General features: G+C 42.1%; 3 protein-coding genes across 4 annotated transcripts in view; all 3 read left to right on the top strand.

The window, feature by feature from the left end:
* Positions 1-633: 633 nt before the first annotated feature.
* dcaf17 (ddb1 and cul4 associated factor 17) lies at positions 634-5,158 on the top strand. The gene is made up of 14 exons (XM_030786728.1): positions 634-943; positions 1,028-1,131; positions 1,213-1,303; positions 1,406-1,542; positions 1,777-1,855; positions 1,946-2,035; positions 2,159-2,266; positions 2,419-2,524; positions 2,645-2,787; positions 3,235-3,344; positions 3,460-3,547; positions 3,752-3,835; positions 4,348-4,503; positions 4,780-5,158. The coding sequence occupies exons 1-14, from the start codon at positions 779-781 to the stop codon at positions 4,903-4,905; spliced, it is 1,587 nt and encodes a 528-aa protein (XP_030642588.1). The 5' UTR covers positions 634-778; the 3' UTR covers positions 4,906-5,158.
* A 330-nt stretch (positions 5,159-5,488) lies between these two features.
* Positions 5,489-9,099, top strand: cybrd1 (cytochrome b reductase 1). The gene is made up of 4 exons (XM_030787065.1): positions 5,489-5,675; positions 7,664-7,872; positions 8,153-8,307; positions 8,403-9,099. Exons 1-4 carry the CDS (start codon positions 5,489-5,491, stop codon positions 8,683-8,685), a joined length of 834 nt encoding a protein of 277 aa, XP_030642925.1. The 3' UTR covers positions 8,686-9,099.
* A 1,142-nt stretch (positions 9,100-10,241) lies between these two features.
* The window catches only part of dync1i2a (dynein, cytoplasmic 1, intermediate chain 2a), a 36,680-nt gene continuing 30,110 nt past the window's right edge, over positions 10,242-16,811 (top strand). Inside the window, exons 1-4 of one of the 2 annotated variants that reach the window (XM_030785885.1) lie at positions 10,242-10,277; positions 12,731-12,845; positions 14,097-14,214; positions 16,474-16,564. In XM_030785885.1, the coding sequence (XP_030641745.1) occupies positions 12,741-12,845; positions 14,097-14,214; positions 16,474-16,564 (314 nt within the window). In that variant the 5' untranslated portion in view covers positions 10,242-10,277; positions 12,731-12,740. The remainder of the gene's footprint in view (positions 10,278-12,730; positions 12,846-14,096; positions 14,215-16,473; positions 16,565-16,811) is intronic. The other variant, XM_030785884.1, reaches the window with a different exon arrangement.

Raw genomic sequence — 16,811 nt, forward strand, 5'->3', positions numbered from 1 at the left:
CAAAACGTATCGCGCATAATGCAGTTCAGTGTCAATTATCTCTGATGATTACGATGTAATCCCTTAAAAAACTACAGGCTCCGACAAGCTGCATTAACGAAGAAAGCATACTTTTTATAGTCATTGCTGCGCTGCAAAGACGCAATTCCAGCTTGCAGGCTTGACTGTGATGTCAACAGCGGAGAACGAAATACATCGTTAACTGTCAAACTTAGCAACAAAGCAATACTGTTATCATCATCGGAACCTGATGAACTACCGGAAACCTCCGCTTAATGCGAGAGCTGATTCGGATAAACTACCCAAGGCAGATATTTTAAATAGCAACAAACAAAGCTTCGTTGTTAACGAGCTAACTAGCTTCATAGTGCAGTTGCTTCAGTTTATTCGCTTTGTAAAGTTGCTTACAAATGAAGCGTGTTGTTAACCGAGCACAGCAGCGGTAATGCCAGTATTAAGTAAATGAATATAGATGAATACACTGTGTAAACACAAACAGATGTTAAGAAACAGACATTTTAGAGCAGTCAGCCGGCTAACCCAGCGAGCTAACTATGCTCCTGATTGCCCTTCTCCCAATCTGAGTAATATAAGTTAACTTGGCGATGTTGCCGAAGTGAGATAAACCATGGGCACTGGAAGGCAGACGTGGTCATTAGTTTAGAATTCAGTTTACTTTACCGTTTCACAAGTTAGCTGTTTACCTCATGTATTATGTTGCTTGGTATTTTGTAGGCTAATTAAGTAGGTTTGCTAACTCAACTCAATCGCGGCATCCATGTGTTCGAAGAAGCCCGTATGCGCCCTGCGCCCTCGAGCGAGGAAACAGCCAAACAAAAACGCTTGCGCTCTTATTCACCAGAGGACAAGTGGAATTTCTTCAAATGATGTTGGAACACTACTAAGAAATAATCTAAAAATCCTTAGGAATATAATACTCCAGGTAATTTTTTTGCTTATAATTTGGGCTTCTCTGGTCTGTTGCTGTACATGAATTATCGTTGCTACGTTGCCTCTCTTTCTTCAGGAATCTGCAGAATTTGTGAAGGTCTGGAGCAAGTCCTCAAAGTCCCTGATTTCTTATGAAAATGGAAGAATTTACTTTGAGAATTACAGGTGTTGCTACAACAGGTAAAGTCTGCTGATGGAATTTACTATCTTTCCTCATTTTCCTACTGCTGCTTTAACTCTCAATTCTATATAAATTTACAGCCACCCGACGAAGCCTCAGCGACTTTACGAGTTACCAAGACGATCTAAAGCAGAGAAGATTGAGGACTCTTTGCTCTGCCAGTGCCCTTTGGTAAGTTGACTTACAACATGCTTTGATTTTAGAAGACACTGTGAAGAAAATGTGGTGTCATTGCAGTGCTGAATAGTGTCTTTGGACTCCATTCTGTCACAGGGCACAGGACTACCAAGGCCTTCAGATCAAAAACCAAGTCTTTTGGTTCTCACTGCTAATAACTGGTTATATCGTCTGTCAGCTGACACAGGGGAGCAGCTACAGAAAGTCTACCTCGCCTCTCATTTCAAGTTCAGGTATTTTTTTTTTCTCCAAGCTCTTATGCACAGTAAGAATTTACTTAATGTCTGTTTTTCATTATATTCTGTTTGCTGTTTCTGGCACAGATGGTCTTGGTTCCATTTCAGGTCAAAGTTGTGCGAGACCTTGATATTGGTTGGGTCTGTTGTTGTTCTTTGACTGCCTGCCATGCTGTGGTTAAGGCCTGGAGAGCTCTCTCCTCTCTTCATTTTTATGTTTCCACTCAACAGGTGCCTTGGCTGGGATGTCTCACAGGAAACGTTTTTTGTCAAATCCATTCAAAATAAACAGACGCCTTTGGCAAGACAGGTGCGAGTGACCTTTGAACCTGAATGCTCCTATTTTAACGTTTACAAGACAGAGATGTAAGAATCTTTACTCTTCTACGTCTTTTTGCAGGCTGGTTTGGATGTCAACGTCCTAATGCACCTTGCTGTGTTCCGGGTTTTTCCACTTGAGCTTATTGGAATGCTGGAGCTGAACAAAACAGTATTAAAACTGATATTTTACCGCACCGTGTTTGAGCAGCATGAGTGATGGTGAGGTGAAGGTAGACACTCATGCCGGGCTGTGTGTGTGTGTGTGTGTGTGTGTGTGTGCGCGCGCTTGCAGGTGTTTGGGAGAACAGTTGTGGATGTGCTGCTGTCACAGAGTGTCCTGGCCGTGTCTCACAGCACGAAGAGTGTGAAACTCTACAGCTTTGAACACATCGTCAGTAAGGTAAGAAGACTGAGAGAGCCATTCCCCATTCCAAATGCAACACAGCTTCATATCACCGTATGCTGGAACTGGTGGGCGAATTCCCACCTCCAGACTGGCTCTTCTGTGCGAACACGGCCACGGTAAATGACTGGTGCTTGTCTCTGGTCCAGTTCAGGACTCAGGAGCTGGTGCTGGGGCAGCAATGTGATGTGCGTGGCGTGACTGGAACAGTGGGCGAAGCTCCGTTCGGCATCCCAGTCAATATCCACATCACCGGTCAGTGTCACATCTGATAAAACATCGATTTATGAAATACAACATCGATCTGTTTCAGACCCTCTCTCTCACACACACACACACACACACACACACACACACACCTGTCTGGCCCCTCAGAGTGCCCCCCTGTGCTGTTTGAGGTGTCGTACTTTGAAAACGGGATTCAGATCGGAGGTCATCCCTGGCACTACATCTACACCCCCAACCATAAGAAACACAGAGGATCTCACCACATCTGCTCCATCAGGAACGGAGCTCTGGTAACAAACTCTTCACCTGGATATGCATCACAGCCACTGACACAGATATCACCGATTTATTAGCCAGGGAAACATAGGGACTTCAAACAAATGCACACATTACAGGCAGGCAACATAATTTAGCATCACAGAAAATGACAGAAGAGTAAAGTGTCAAATCGTGGCTGATATATGGCTTTGTATATTTACACTGGCCTCATGAGAAATGACAAAGGACCAGGGTGTCAGCTCATGTTTGAGAAATGCCTTTGTCTGTTCACCCTCATTGAACTAGGACTTGCAAATATTCCAAACAACACTTGTCAGTCAGTTTAATCTCCTTGTGTTAAGACAGCAGTGTGATGTTAAACTAACCTGGAGAGAAGGGTCTTATCTTCAGCTCACTGTAAATCAGTGGACTCTCTCTTATGGCCAACCTGTACCCCATGTACCATCTCCCTCAAACAGGCTGTGAATGGAGTCCAGGAGATGAACTGTGACTCTCTGGAATCGGACTGGATCTTCTTCCATCCGGATGATTCTGGAAGAATAATTCACGTTGGTCCCAGCACCATAAAGTGTGGATGAGTCTCACACTAACAATATGTGTTTGTTCTATTAGTATTTTTTTATGTGTTGTCTGCTTAGTTTGTCCCAGACATTTTATTTTTACTGTTGTTTTTTTTCCCACAGGGTTCTGAAGATAATTACTGAGCAGGGCTGTGACTCACAGTCGGAAGTAGTGGAGGATTTCTCCGTCACTGCAAATCGAGACCACAGAGTAAGGGCTTACATTGACTCATGCTCTATGGCGTTTCGTTGAACGTTTTTTTCAAACTGTGATCCACGAGCCTTGGGTTGAAATGTACTTTCTTCAGTGTCCGTTTTGGTCTAAAGTTTTTGTTGAAAGAGAACAGACTGCACTGAGTCATGTGCTCCTTTTGGAAATGTGAATGTAAAGAAATGTGCTTCACTCTGGGCCTAGGCTCTGTCCCAGGTCACCGTCACCTCGTCAGGGCGCACAGTTAAGAGAAGATTTCACCAGTTAGACGACGACCCAGAGCAAGAGGTACTGAAAGCCATGTGCCTTTCTACAGTCACGTCTCTGTCTGTCTGACACACAACTGCACCTCACCCCACCAGACTTCACCTCCCTGTTCATCTCTCCAGATCAGGCCGACTGTCAGTTAAGTTAGGGCATTGGTTCTCAGTGATGAGCTAATATCTAATGTGGGGGCTCTCAGCTTTTTCTGCCAGCTGAGCCGCTTCAGCCTAAATTACTTCCCTCAAAAAACCCCCTTGAAATTTCAATAAGTGAATTTAATTTGACATTGATGCTTCCATTACAATCTCACAAAGCCCCTGCAGTACTGCCGTGAAAATCCACCGGTGATCCCTCAGTTTAAAACCCCTGACCTAATGATGTGGAACAACAGCACTGTGAGATTGCAGTCACATGTTTAAGTGGCTCGCCCCTGTACATAAAACCATGCTTCTCCATTGCCCTGGTCAGAGTATGACATGTGGAGCTGGGGATCTGAAGGTTTTTCCTTTATGTTGTAAATGACTGTGACTTGTCAGACGTTCAGAATGCTTAAGTACGAAGATGAGCTGGACCTCTTGGCAGTGGTGGATGTCACCCAGTCGGAAGACGAGGGAAAGGCCCGGGTGCGTCTCCATGACAACAAGAGTGGGGAGATGATGAAGATCGTTCCGTTAAAGGAATCCTGGGACGTGGTGAGTGGGATGTAATATATGTATTTGGATGGAGGCCAAAACTTCAATCCACAACTACTGTCCTTCTAAATGCTGCAGTTTGTATACCTGCCATTATAAGCTCTGTTACAATTATTTATGAAGCCCCTTTACGTATTTATAAATTAAAATGAATATAATTTCAAAATTATTTTTAGACGGTTTTATAAAATGCTGAGTTTTCATCGTTAATGCATCTTAATAAATTTGTATTGTACCAATAATGATGATAACAATAGTTATTTATGTGTTTTCCAGACGTACAGTCATGAGCTGTACTTTGACAGAGACACAATAATCCACATTGAACAAGAGAGGAATAACAGTTTCTGCTGCCATGTTTATAAAACCAGCCGCGGACGTGGGGACCGAGAGGAAGAGTAAATACACATAATCCCAACACTGTGGACCAGGATCGCACGGGCAGATCACAACGACTTATTCCTCCTGTTATAGACAGTGACGCATTTTAAATAGAAATGTTTCTCAGGAAATGTATCTCTTTTTCAAACACATTCCGTACGAATAAAACTCAATAAGAACGAATCTGAACCTCCAGAGGACATGTTAGACGTGTCTCGTCATGTCAGCACGATTCTGATTGTAATCTGTGCGCAAATTTAAAGCAGAAATGTCAGTTTTCCCCAATATTTCACTCATTAATAAAAAAAATGTGCAGGTGGTGTACAGAGTATTTTCTAAGTATTACTGTGAATAAAAAGATTTCAAACGTTAAGATTTTTGTTATTTAAGCACGTGCTCAGTCACAAACATCTGTTTCCTAACAATGTTGGCGGTGACGCGTTACAAAACTAGCAAAACGTCGTGGTCAGGGGAGGTTCGGGCTTCCACCAAGACAAAAATCTTGAAGTAGACCCAGCCCCTTCTGTGACCCCTTGAAATTCCTCTGGCCAACGTTCCACTCGTAATTTCTGAGTCTTGCTCTGATCGTCCAGGAGTTATTGCCATGGAGAATTACAAACAGTTTTTATGTTTGTTTATCTGCGCCGTGTCTGTTGGAGTCGTTTCCATTGTGTTTGTTCTGAGCTGGGTTTTGTATTTTAAAGAAGGGCTCGAGTGGGATGGAGGACTCGCTGAATTCAACTGGCATCCACTTCTGATTGTAATAGGTTTCATTTTTCTACAAGGAATCGGTAAGGGTTTAAACATTTTTATTTTTATTTTTTTTTCTTATACGCTTAGTGTATACACTTACTTACTCACTTACTACACTTACTTAAAGCTTGCGACCGTTATAATGATGATGGTACAGTTAGTAATGCATAAAATGAATGCGAGCTTTCCAGCAAAGCTTTTGAATGTGTCCTTGTGATACCGTTTGAAACCCTGTTAGGTAAAGTTCATTGGCTGACTAATGGAACTGCTGCACTTCTGTTGTGAATACGTTTGATGCCAAGACTCGCTCGTGCAAGTCTGCGTCGGGGTAGCATTTACGCGAAGTTTCTGTTTACCTGACACGTCCCCAAACAGAAGTCGTGTACGCTTGCGCATACGCAACAAAAATGCACTCTGCACATCAACACAGTAGCAGTGCGATGGAGGCCGGATTGCCAGTTTGACACAGTTTTGATAAGCTGCGACAACTAAGGGCATATATAATTAAAATAATAATGATAATGTGGTCCTTTAGATTTTTCCTCTAGCCTCGTCTGAACTAATTATCCCTTCCATGTTTTCACAACAATGAAACGGAAACGCTGACTGATTGCAGTGTATTCTGGGTAGTTTCAATATCATGGAGGTTTGTGGTTGTCATCAAAGCTCTCTCAAAATGTGAGCGTTTTCTGTAGGATTTTAGACTTTGAAGCAGTTGTCTCGCGTTGCTTCGACGACTTGCGGTAGTACAAGTGAGCTACGAATTGTAGCCTGAGGGCTATCGATCACGTTACTTCCCGTTACCAGAAAAATCACATTTTATTCCTCAAATAGGTTTGCCTAGTAGTAAGGGTCTTTCCTCAAAACGAAACAATCGTAAACAAACTCTCGTAGGTAACCACATTATGATCAACCGCACCAAACACACTCATATAAGGAGACTTGTTTTCAGAATGTTAGTCTCTCTATATGCCAGATGACTGGTGATGTGCACAACTGATGTTCACTGAAGGAAACTGCACTGTGTCGTCATACTGTTTTATTTTCTTCAGAAATATGGTGATTAGACTGGTATGACTTTGTACTCTTCACTGTGGCCGTTTAATCAACTTGATACATTTTTTTTTGAAGTTGGCGAATCAAAGTTGAGTTGATGTTAAAAGACAATAGGGTGATATTGCCTTCTAGTTTATTTTAAGAAATCGAGGAATGTTTAACAAGTAATACCAATACAAGTTACGGCTGGCATATGGTGCTGAAATTTTCACATATATCAACATTTTGTAAAGCAAAGTATCATTTTAAGAGCACTGAAAAGAAATGTGTCAGGAAATCATCCAGATATCATGTACAATTAGACAGTCAGAGAAGAAGCAGAAAACTCTCTGTATAACTGCCACAAAACGAACATAAGAACATGGTCAGATTAGGATAAATCTGTAAAGAACCATGAAGTATATAATATGTGAAATATAGAAATAGACTTTTCTGACATTTAGGGGGAAATATATGCTTTAGAAAAAGACCACGATTGATTTCACTATCACATTCATCTCCACACAAACATCTGCCACAACAGTCTTGTCATCTGCATGGTGAAGCATGTTTAAACCAATCAGTAACCACGATAACACCTGTTCAAACCAATCAGAGACCAGGGCATGGATATCAGCCTCACTAAAAGCAGCAGGAAGTGAAAGGTTCCAGGTATAGTCGGGTTTCAGGGTAGAAGCTCTGTGGTAAGGATCTATGTATTGAGCAGGCCTGACATAGAACAGAATGTTTCCATTCGCTCCCAGAACCACTGGACTACAGGAAATGTACAATTAAAAGAAGAGTAAACTTTGCCTGGTTCTGGTTGGCTCCAGTGGGACAGAAATGGACTTTACACTAGTCAGTAGTGTGATTAGAGAGTTATTGTGTAGATGTTGCCCTGAATAGGTCTCACAGTCATTTTTGTGAGTATTTGTGTCTAAATAAATGTTCTGTATCAAGAAATAGAAGCTAATCTGTTTTTTTCCCTCAGCTATTGTTGTGTACAGGCTTCCCTGGACATGGCGCTGCAGCAAACTGATGATGAAATTCATCCATGCTGGCCTGAACCTCCTGGCCTTCCTGTTGGCCGTCATCTCCCTGGTGGCCGTGTTTGATTTCCACAATGCCAAGAAAATTCCCAACATGTACAGCCTCCACAGCTGGGTGGGACTGGCTGCGGTGATTCTCTACTCTTTACAGGTGACTTTACAGGTGACTTTACAGGTGACTTTACAGGTGACTTCCTGCTCTTTTTATCCAAAGGTCACCTGCAAAACCCACACACAGTTTTGCTGTTTCAAAAGAGCAAAACTCGCTGTAGTCTCAGACGATACGTACTTTTACTATACGTTCAGTAATTATTTCAGATAGCGAACCCGTGAGACGTGTCTTTGGCGTGATTGGTCTGACCTGTGGATGTCTTGGCTGTGTCAGTGTTACTGTATAAGCTGTTTGATTTGCGCTGTTTCGGTTTGACCAGCTCGTCCTGGGACTGCTGGTGTACCTGGTTCCCATTACTCCAGTTTACGTGCGAGCGGCATTGATGCCTTTGCATGTCTACAGCGGCCTGGTCATCTTTGTCTCTGTCATTGCCGCTGCTCTCATGGGAATCACAGAGAAACTGATCTTTGGCCTGTGAGTATGATGGCAGACTGACGAGTGTTAAACCCTCTGTGTGTGTGTGTGTTGGCAGTTATGTAAAACACTGGAACCTCGCTCTCTCCTCACAGGTCAGATCCCAAGTACAAAGACTCTCCTCCAGAGGCTGTGTTTGTGAACGTCCTGGGCATGCTCATCACAGTCTTTGGTGGGCTCATTCTCTGGATCGCCACACGCCCGTCTTGGAAACGACCCAACGAGCAGCTCATAAGACCCCTGGTCAGGGACACCTCAGAGTCTGCCCCCACCTCAATGGAAACAGTCAAGACAGACTGCGCAGAGGCTGACATAAATGGGGACACCCGCAGACGGAGTGGAAAAGTGAATGAGGCAGGTCCAAAGGCAAGTGTCTGACAGGAAAGTGCAGAAAACGTCTAACGTCTAAACGACTAACTCTGTGTACCAGTATAATGTCTCCCAAACCTCTGGTCTAACTCCCCTGAGGTACTTTGCATTTTTGTTCTTTTGAAGTGCTGGCCTTTTTGATTTATTCTGTCAGCTGATCACCTGCTGGAATTTGAGGTTGAGTGATTTTAGTTTCATAAGGCCCTGGGGTTTTCCATAAAGATATTTGGGAGACACTTCCTTACAACCAAGGCTCTGGATTTTCAACTCGAGAGTTTTGTACTGCTTTTTGTTGTATACAACTATTTCTTAGATAGCAAATGCTACAGAGTAGCTGATTATGTGTGCAGTGCCATTTACTGCCAGAAATGATGTATGAGTGGTATTGAGATGCACAATGTATTTTTATACAAGTTATTGAACTGGACAAAATAATTTTTATACAAGTCATGAGATTAAAGGGGGTTTGCAATGAATTATTATTATTATTATTACTATCATTATTATTATTTTATTATTATTATTATTGTTATTGTTATACAATGTCATTTGCTCCAGGTAAGCTGCACGGACTGTAACTGATGTTATGAATGTTTTCATAAAGAAATTGTGTGGAGTTTGATCATGATCAGATGCCAGTAAATAAGTGTGTCATTTTTATCCTTCTTTAGATGCATGTCTATGTGTCAGTCCAGTATGACTGTGGTAGTCTAAGCTGCTCTGTATTCTTTAGCTGCTGTGTCTTTGCTGGCAATGAATTGCACTAGAAGCAGTATGCTGCTTAAGATGAGTTATGAAACACATAGTTATGCATTTTATACCAGAAATCCAATATAGTCAATAAACGTATTATACAACATCCCACATTTGACTGATTTACTGCAGCTGACATATTCAGAGTATGAGTCTGAACCATTCCATTACTGAGACTAGTACTGAGGTGATATTTGATGACGGAGTATTTTGTTTGAAATTGTGTTTGAAATGTTTACAGTTTTGTGTGACGTGTTCACACTTTTACAGATGCTGTTAGACCAGTTTTATTTTCTGCAGCAAAGACTGTCATTTTTTATTTTGTTTCTTTTGTTTGTTTTGAGAAAAGGGACTAGGAGTAGGAGTGGTTACCAATGGAAACACCTTGCACTAGGACAGTGGTCTTTGAGTTGATATGCTAAATTTGCATGACAAAAATCATTCATTTAATTTTGAATATGTCTCTTTCAGTACTATGATGATCATTATGTAGATGACTGATTTTACATTAAGACGAATCTCATACAAATAAAGATTATAAGAGCATATTTTCTTTGTTTCAGCACCGTCATTGCCTAAAGAAATAAAGTTGAAACCTCAGTTACCTATCTAATTCATTTGTTTTAAACAAACACTATTCGTTTGACCGAGTAGTGTGATAAACCGCATCGTCAGCTAAAGTATAAAAAGAAGAAAGAAAGACAAAAAAAAAACAACGAAGTGAATTTAACAGTTGAAGTTTTACGTGTGCCTCTTCGCTACTCGTAGTTACCCGTTTTCAGCCACTAGCGCACCAGGAAGACTGCAGTGCCAACATCGGATTGTAGAGACAAATCAAAGGAGCCCAGGTTGGTGAAGTTTTTCAAAAAGTGACTGAAGTACTGTTCCCACATGGATATTTAAAACAGAATCACCTCAACAAATAACATATTATTTATTGTTTAATCGAACCACTTTGCAGTTCGTTATGTGAGAGTAGTTCACACAACTTGGCATGATCTGTGCTTGATTTTGTAGCATGGACAGCTAACTGAAGAGAGATGACCATTGTGCTAGTTTTCATGAGCAAGCTAGCTAATGTCACCTATCCTGTGCTTTACTAAGTTTGTGGAATTGTGATTGTCACAAGGAAGCCATGTGCAATCTTGAATAACTTAATATATATTTTTCATATATATATATGAAAAGTTATAGTTGTGTGTTTTTAGAAAAGCTTGGTACATTCTCGGTATTGTAAGCTAAATAAGTTAACCTTGCTTAACCATTTGTTGTGTGACAGTTGGGCGTGAGTAGATGAATTTGACCAGTTGAGACTGAGACACAGTGATCGCTTAAAAAACTATTTTCCGTCATATTCGCTATATAGCCACACTCAATACAGTGTTTAGCAAATAGCTAACACAGACAAAGTTTATTTGTACGAAACTTTTCTGCAAGTGGGGCGGCTACCGGCTAGCTGCGAGTGTCAGTGGCAAGAACAAACGGACTTCAATCTCATCCATTCTTTTTGCCTCAAAGAGAATTCAACGTCCAGTTTCTGTTATTCGGGTGATTCATATTGAACAGTTTAGTTCAATTGAAGATTTATCAGCTAGCACCGTAGATGAAACTGGATAAGATGCAGACAGCGTTTAAACTCTATTTTTTATCATTTATCTCACTTTCTCTATAACGACTACGACTATAATGCATTACTTTCGTGGTTTCATTTCTTAGACGGTTTACTTTAACGTAACAATGTCGGTTTTGATATTGATAAAAGGAATTGGGTCGCTTTTCAAGTTGTTCTGTTCACTCCTGAGTGTGTTCCGCTGGAGCACAGAGCACCCTTTGTAATCCGAGGGCTCTGTAAAATCACATGAGGGACAGTGTGATCTGTCATACACTGTGTTTAAGTTATTCATGAATAACGTTCATGAAACTTTCAATTTAAGACCTTTAATTTTAAGACCTTAATCTTGTGTTGATCGAAATGCCAGAGAGAGAGCGTCTCATATATGTTTACATATGGCAGTCATTTGACTGATATAATTTTCATGAACTGGGCTCTGTATCTCTGGTTTCCAGATAAAAGTAAAATATTGAGTCATACACTATTTTTTTTAGCGGTGTGTTTTGAGACATCAGGAGAAAGAGTGAAGTCGTTACATTTGAGGTTTCACTCAGGCTGAGCATTGCTTATTCCTGCAGGTTTTTCTGTTCACGTCTGCAGACTGTCAGCATTAGTTATGGTGTGGTTACACACGACGTATGAGTTTTGTCCTTTTGGCAGTCGTGTGGCAGTGTACAGCTGGTGTCGGAGGCTTAAGTTTTAGTAGTGTCCAGCCAGCCACGTCTGGGCTGAGCTCTCCTCTCCTGTCCACTGGAGCACATGCAGTGACTTCAGGCTTGTGTTTGTGGAGCCTTTAACACTAACTGGTCTAGTCACAGTTAGTGTTATAGCTGAGTGATGGCTTATGAATTGAGCTTTGCGGAAGAAGGGGTAAGCATATGACTAAGTTATTATAGAGTCTAAGAGCATGAGGATAAAGTGCTCAGAGTGGCATTAAATCTTCTGATGACAGAGGAAGCACCCCACTCTGACGAGCAGTGGGTGACTTGAGGTGGTTGAGTAATGTGCATGGGAATAGAGACTGACATTTGGTATGCACCTGCATGCAAACTGCGGTGAGTCGGAGACTAAACCAGGTCTGGTCAGTATAATAATGATCTAATCTCCTTAAGGGATAGGTACCTCTTAATACTGTAGGCAAAACGTCTGAATACTCAGGTAGTGTTGTGTTTACGGCTGCTGTGTGTGTATGTGTCTGTGTGTGTGATTGCTGAGTTGTTGTGTTTATGGTTACAGTGTGTGTTTGTTGATTACTGAGTTGTTGTGTTTATGGACACTGTATGTGTGTGTGTGTTGATTACTGAGTTGTTGTGTTTATGGGCACTGTATGTGTGTGTGTGTGTGTGTGTGTGTGTGTTGATTGCTGAATTGTTGTGTTTATGGTTACAGTGTGTGTGTGTGTGTTGATTACTGAGTTGTTGTGTTTATGGTTAGTGTGTGTGTATCTGTGTGTTGATTACTGAGTTGTTGTGTTTATGGTTACAGTGTGTGTGTGTGTTGATTACTGAGTTATTGCGTTTATGGACAGTGAGTGTGTGTGTGTGTGTGTGTGTGTGTTGATTACTGACTTGTTGTGTTTATGGACACTGTGTGTGTGTGTGTTGATTACTCAGTTGTGTTTATGGACACTGTGTGTGTTGATTACTGAGTTGTTGTGTTTATGGACACTGTGTGTGTGTATCGTCCCAGATCGGACGTCATGTCGGATAAAAGTGAACTGAAGGCAGAGCTGGAGAGGAAGAAGCAGCGGCTGGCTCAGATCCGAGAGGAGAAGAGGAAGAAAGAGGAGGAGAGGAAGAAAGAGGTGAGTGCCACAGTAAATCCTCCAGCAGTGTGTCTTCACTCTCACACTCTCTCTCACTCTCTCACTCTCACTCTTTCACTCTCACTCTCACCCTCTCTCTCTCTCTCACTCTCTCACTGTCACTCTCTCACTCTCACCCTCCCTCTCTCTCACACTCTCTCTCTCTCTCTCTCTCTCTCTCTCTCTCTCTCTCTCACTCTCTCTCTCTCTCTCTCTCTCTCTCTCTTACTCTCACTCTCTCTGTCTCACTCTCTCGCTCTCTCTCTCTCTCTCTCTCTCTCTCTCACTCTCACTCTCACTCTCACCCTCTCTCACTCTCACTCTCGCCGTAATATGTGTGTGTGTGTGTGTGTGTGTGTGGGGGGGGACCGTTATACCCTATATAGTGCACTCAAAGTATCCCACAATGCATCGTGAAAAGAAGGGTACAACCGATGTACCCTACATTGATTGACTAAGACTATCATGCATTGCAGCCTGTCCCGTGAGAGAAGGCAAGTCTTTACAGACCAATCAGATGCAGATGTTCTGGCGTTTGTTTATATGACAGAGATAAAACATTACAAATATCAGGTGCATAATTATGTAGCAGTGTAACATCCAAATAGTGTCCGAAATGTATCAGCAGCTGTCTGCCCGTATCCCCTAGTGAGTGTTCTGTGTACCAAACACTATACAGTGAGTGAGGAGCAATGTCGGACCCAACGCATGGCATTTTAACGCCGCAGTTAACACGCTTGCTAATAGGCTATCAGGGCGCGTTATCTATCAAACATTGATGAAGTTGATGTGTAAGACCAACATTTTATAAGGTGCATAGCATCACATTTACGTCCTCTGGTTGGGAATAGGGAGACCACACCACATTTCACTGTCACGGTATATCACAGCCTGCCGGCGGTAAATCTATGTCCGCTATCCAAAGACGCGAGTGACGTTCGGAGGAAGACAGGAAGTAAACTCCGCGCCAAAGTTATTACTAGCAAAAAATATTTTAATCTGTTTTAATAAATAAAAGAACAAAAAAATAACAGTATGAACCGGTTACCATTATTTCAAATAAATGTGTCCTTTCCAGAACATTAAAAAATATAAAGTTTATGTTTTTGTTTTTGTTCCGATTGTTTCTGGTTTTCGTTTCCGTTCCTTGAACCAGTTCAAAGCTTTGGTGTAATGTGTGTGTGCGCGTGCGTGCGTGTGCGCTTTGACATTTGTCTCATAGTTATTTGATAATGTGTGTCATTGGTGTAGCAGGCGGAGCAGAAGAAGAAGGCTGTCCCGCTGCAGGATGACTCTGATCTGGAGAGGAAGAGGAGGGAGGCAGAGGATCTGCTGAACAGCATGGGCATCACAGCCAGTGTCCCTGTGGGTAAGTGCCCAGCACTCACACCTCATATACATGTAACTAAGTCCCTAATACTCATATACCTCTTATACTGTGACCAACAGTGACATAAGCTACCTGTAAGTCTGTAACACTGATGTGTAACATTGAACATGTAACATTGAGTCCATGATAGTGTTATTCAACAGGGAGTATGTAACACCGATATGCTGTAACAAACGCTCTCTATATCTTCAATTAGAAAGGGCTACAAACACATTTACAGGTCTGGGTGGACTGCTTTGACTATACTAAACTTGCTGGCAATGTTATGGACATGTTAAAGAGAAGGGTATGCCGTCCTCTTTCAAGGCACAGAAAGGAAATAATGAATAACCACACTACCAAATCTCAATGAAACAGCCCGTATTTACAGTTCAGTCATTCAGTAAATCTGCACCATTCACAGACCGTGTTCATTACTGATCACCCCATAGACAAACAGACAATACAATACAATACCATACAATACAAGCCCACAGTTCCCCAAGAAAAGTCCAAGACTTACATTAAATGTCCCAGCATTGCGAAGTGCACAGTCCTCTTAAGTATTCCCCAAGCGGCAGAGCACTGACCAATAGGAAGCTTGCACCTCTGCGAACGGGACTCAGCGCTCCTGTTTAAAAACCCTGTCCCACCAGGCTGTAGAAATTGGCGAACACCTTTAAGGAACTGCTCCCACAGTAAAAGGGGGAAAAAAGGTCATTCTTGTGGAGTGTGAGGAGAATCCACACACCGGCCCAAACAGAAGATCTTTTACCTCGTCTCACGTAACGCCACCCCCCCCCCCCCCTTTGTTTTTCTAACCTGCTGGCAGTCCTTGACCCGTGTTTTTTCTATTGCTTGGCATCCGATTGACACATCTCACAGCTGTCTGATTACTAATAAAACAATTATATCAACAGACATTTCAGTGAGTAGGCTACATGAGGAAAAAAATAGACACATATTAAAACATATATTTTAAATGGGTGACCATTACAATGTAACATTGAATATGTAACAGCAAGTTTGCAACACTGATGTTTGACATTGAGTCTGTAACACTGATATGTAACGATGAGTCAGTAACACTGATGTGTAACGGTGAGTCAGTAACACTGATGTGTAACGGTGAGTCAGTAACACTGATGTGTAACGGTGAGTCAGTAACACTGATGTGTAGCAGGTGTAGCAGTGGTTACATTTTCATCATTGATACATGGCTCATGGACAAGTGTTCTATGAAATGTTAATGCAAATTGTGGAGAGGAGGTGCTGTGTGGAAACGAGGAATAAAAACATGTGATTGCCTCAGTTTTTCTGAATATGACCATATGCCATCTTTGTGTCTTTGTGTCTATAGTCATTTTAACATCAAAAACTCATTTTATTGTCTGGAATAAATAAATAAATAAGCACACACACACACAGACTCCCTCACCAGTATCTGTGGGGTTTAATTCCAAGAACAGACACAAGGGGGCAGAAGTGGTCTGTGGTAAACCTAGCAAGGACGTTGGTGTAGCTTGGCTTTGAATTCTTGCGTGGGGTTCAAAGAGGCCTTAGAATAGAAATGTGTTAAACAGATTCCATGAATAGCTCTGGGGTAATTATAGACACAAAACAACTGCCATAAGTGTCGTGACCATGCACTGAATCATGCCTCTGGCTGGACACTCTGGCCTGATTCACTCTGTGACCCGGCTGAGGTTGCAGGACAGTGTTTGTGCTGGTATGGTTGTTCTGTCCTGTGACTGCTGACCCTTACAGCAGTAGTGAGGCATGATTTCATTAGGGCTGATTTGGTCTGTGTTTATTCAGATTGGCTTGTGAGTGTTTCTCTCTGGAGACCCCAGAGACGGACAGATCAGTGATGCTGATGCTGTGTTTGATGTGCATGCAGTCAGTGGTGTACATACATTCTTATTCTGATGTTTGTTTGTTTGTGTCTTAATCCACTGCATTTGGCCAGTTTTCAGTTTCAGTTTGACACTGATCATCCTCTTCTCTCCTGCCTGCTCAACAACAACACCACAGATATTCAAATAAAAGTTTACATAGGCCAATCAGGCTTCATGCTGAGTTCCTGTGACCCTTGGAGCCTATATGGCTGTATTTCAGACAAGCAAAAATGCTCATATTCTGCTGGTTAGTGTGATTGATTTAGCTGTGTCCTCTGTTTAGTCACAGTGTGTTCACACTCCCACGTTCAGATGCTAATGGATGTTACGTGTGTGTGTGTGTGTGTGTGTGTTTTTGTAGTCCCACCCCCCACGTCTCCGACGGCTAAATCAGCGGGCACGCCAAGTGAGACGAGCAGCCAGGACTCAGGTGACGGCACCGCAGGGCCCAGGTATCACCTGCACCTCTCTCTGCACTCACTCACTCTCTCAGCACTGTACACAGCTGTGAGCATGCTCCTGACAAACACAGAGAAACACTGTGTCAGAATGATCTTCATTGTCATTATACTCGGGTACAATGAAATTTCACAAGGCTTCTCCAGATGCAGTTAAAATAAAACAAACAAACAATAAATCAATACAGAGCCCGAAAACAGCGATATTAGCAGCTTAATGTTTAAAGAACATAGCGCCTGT

The sequence above is a fragment of the Chanos chanos genome, chromosome 10 (assembly GCF_902362185.1).
Source record: "Chanos chanos chromosome 10, fChaCha1.1, whole genome shotgun sequence".
In the NCBI taxonomy this organism is placed as follows: domain Eukaryota; kingdom Metazoa; phylum Chordata; class Actinopteri; order Gonorynchiformes; family Chanidae; genus Chanos; species Chanos chanos.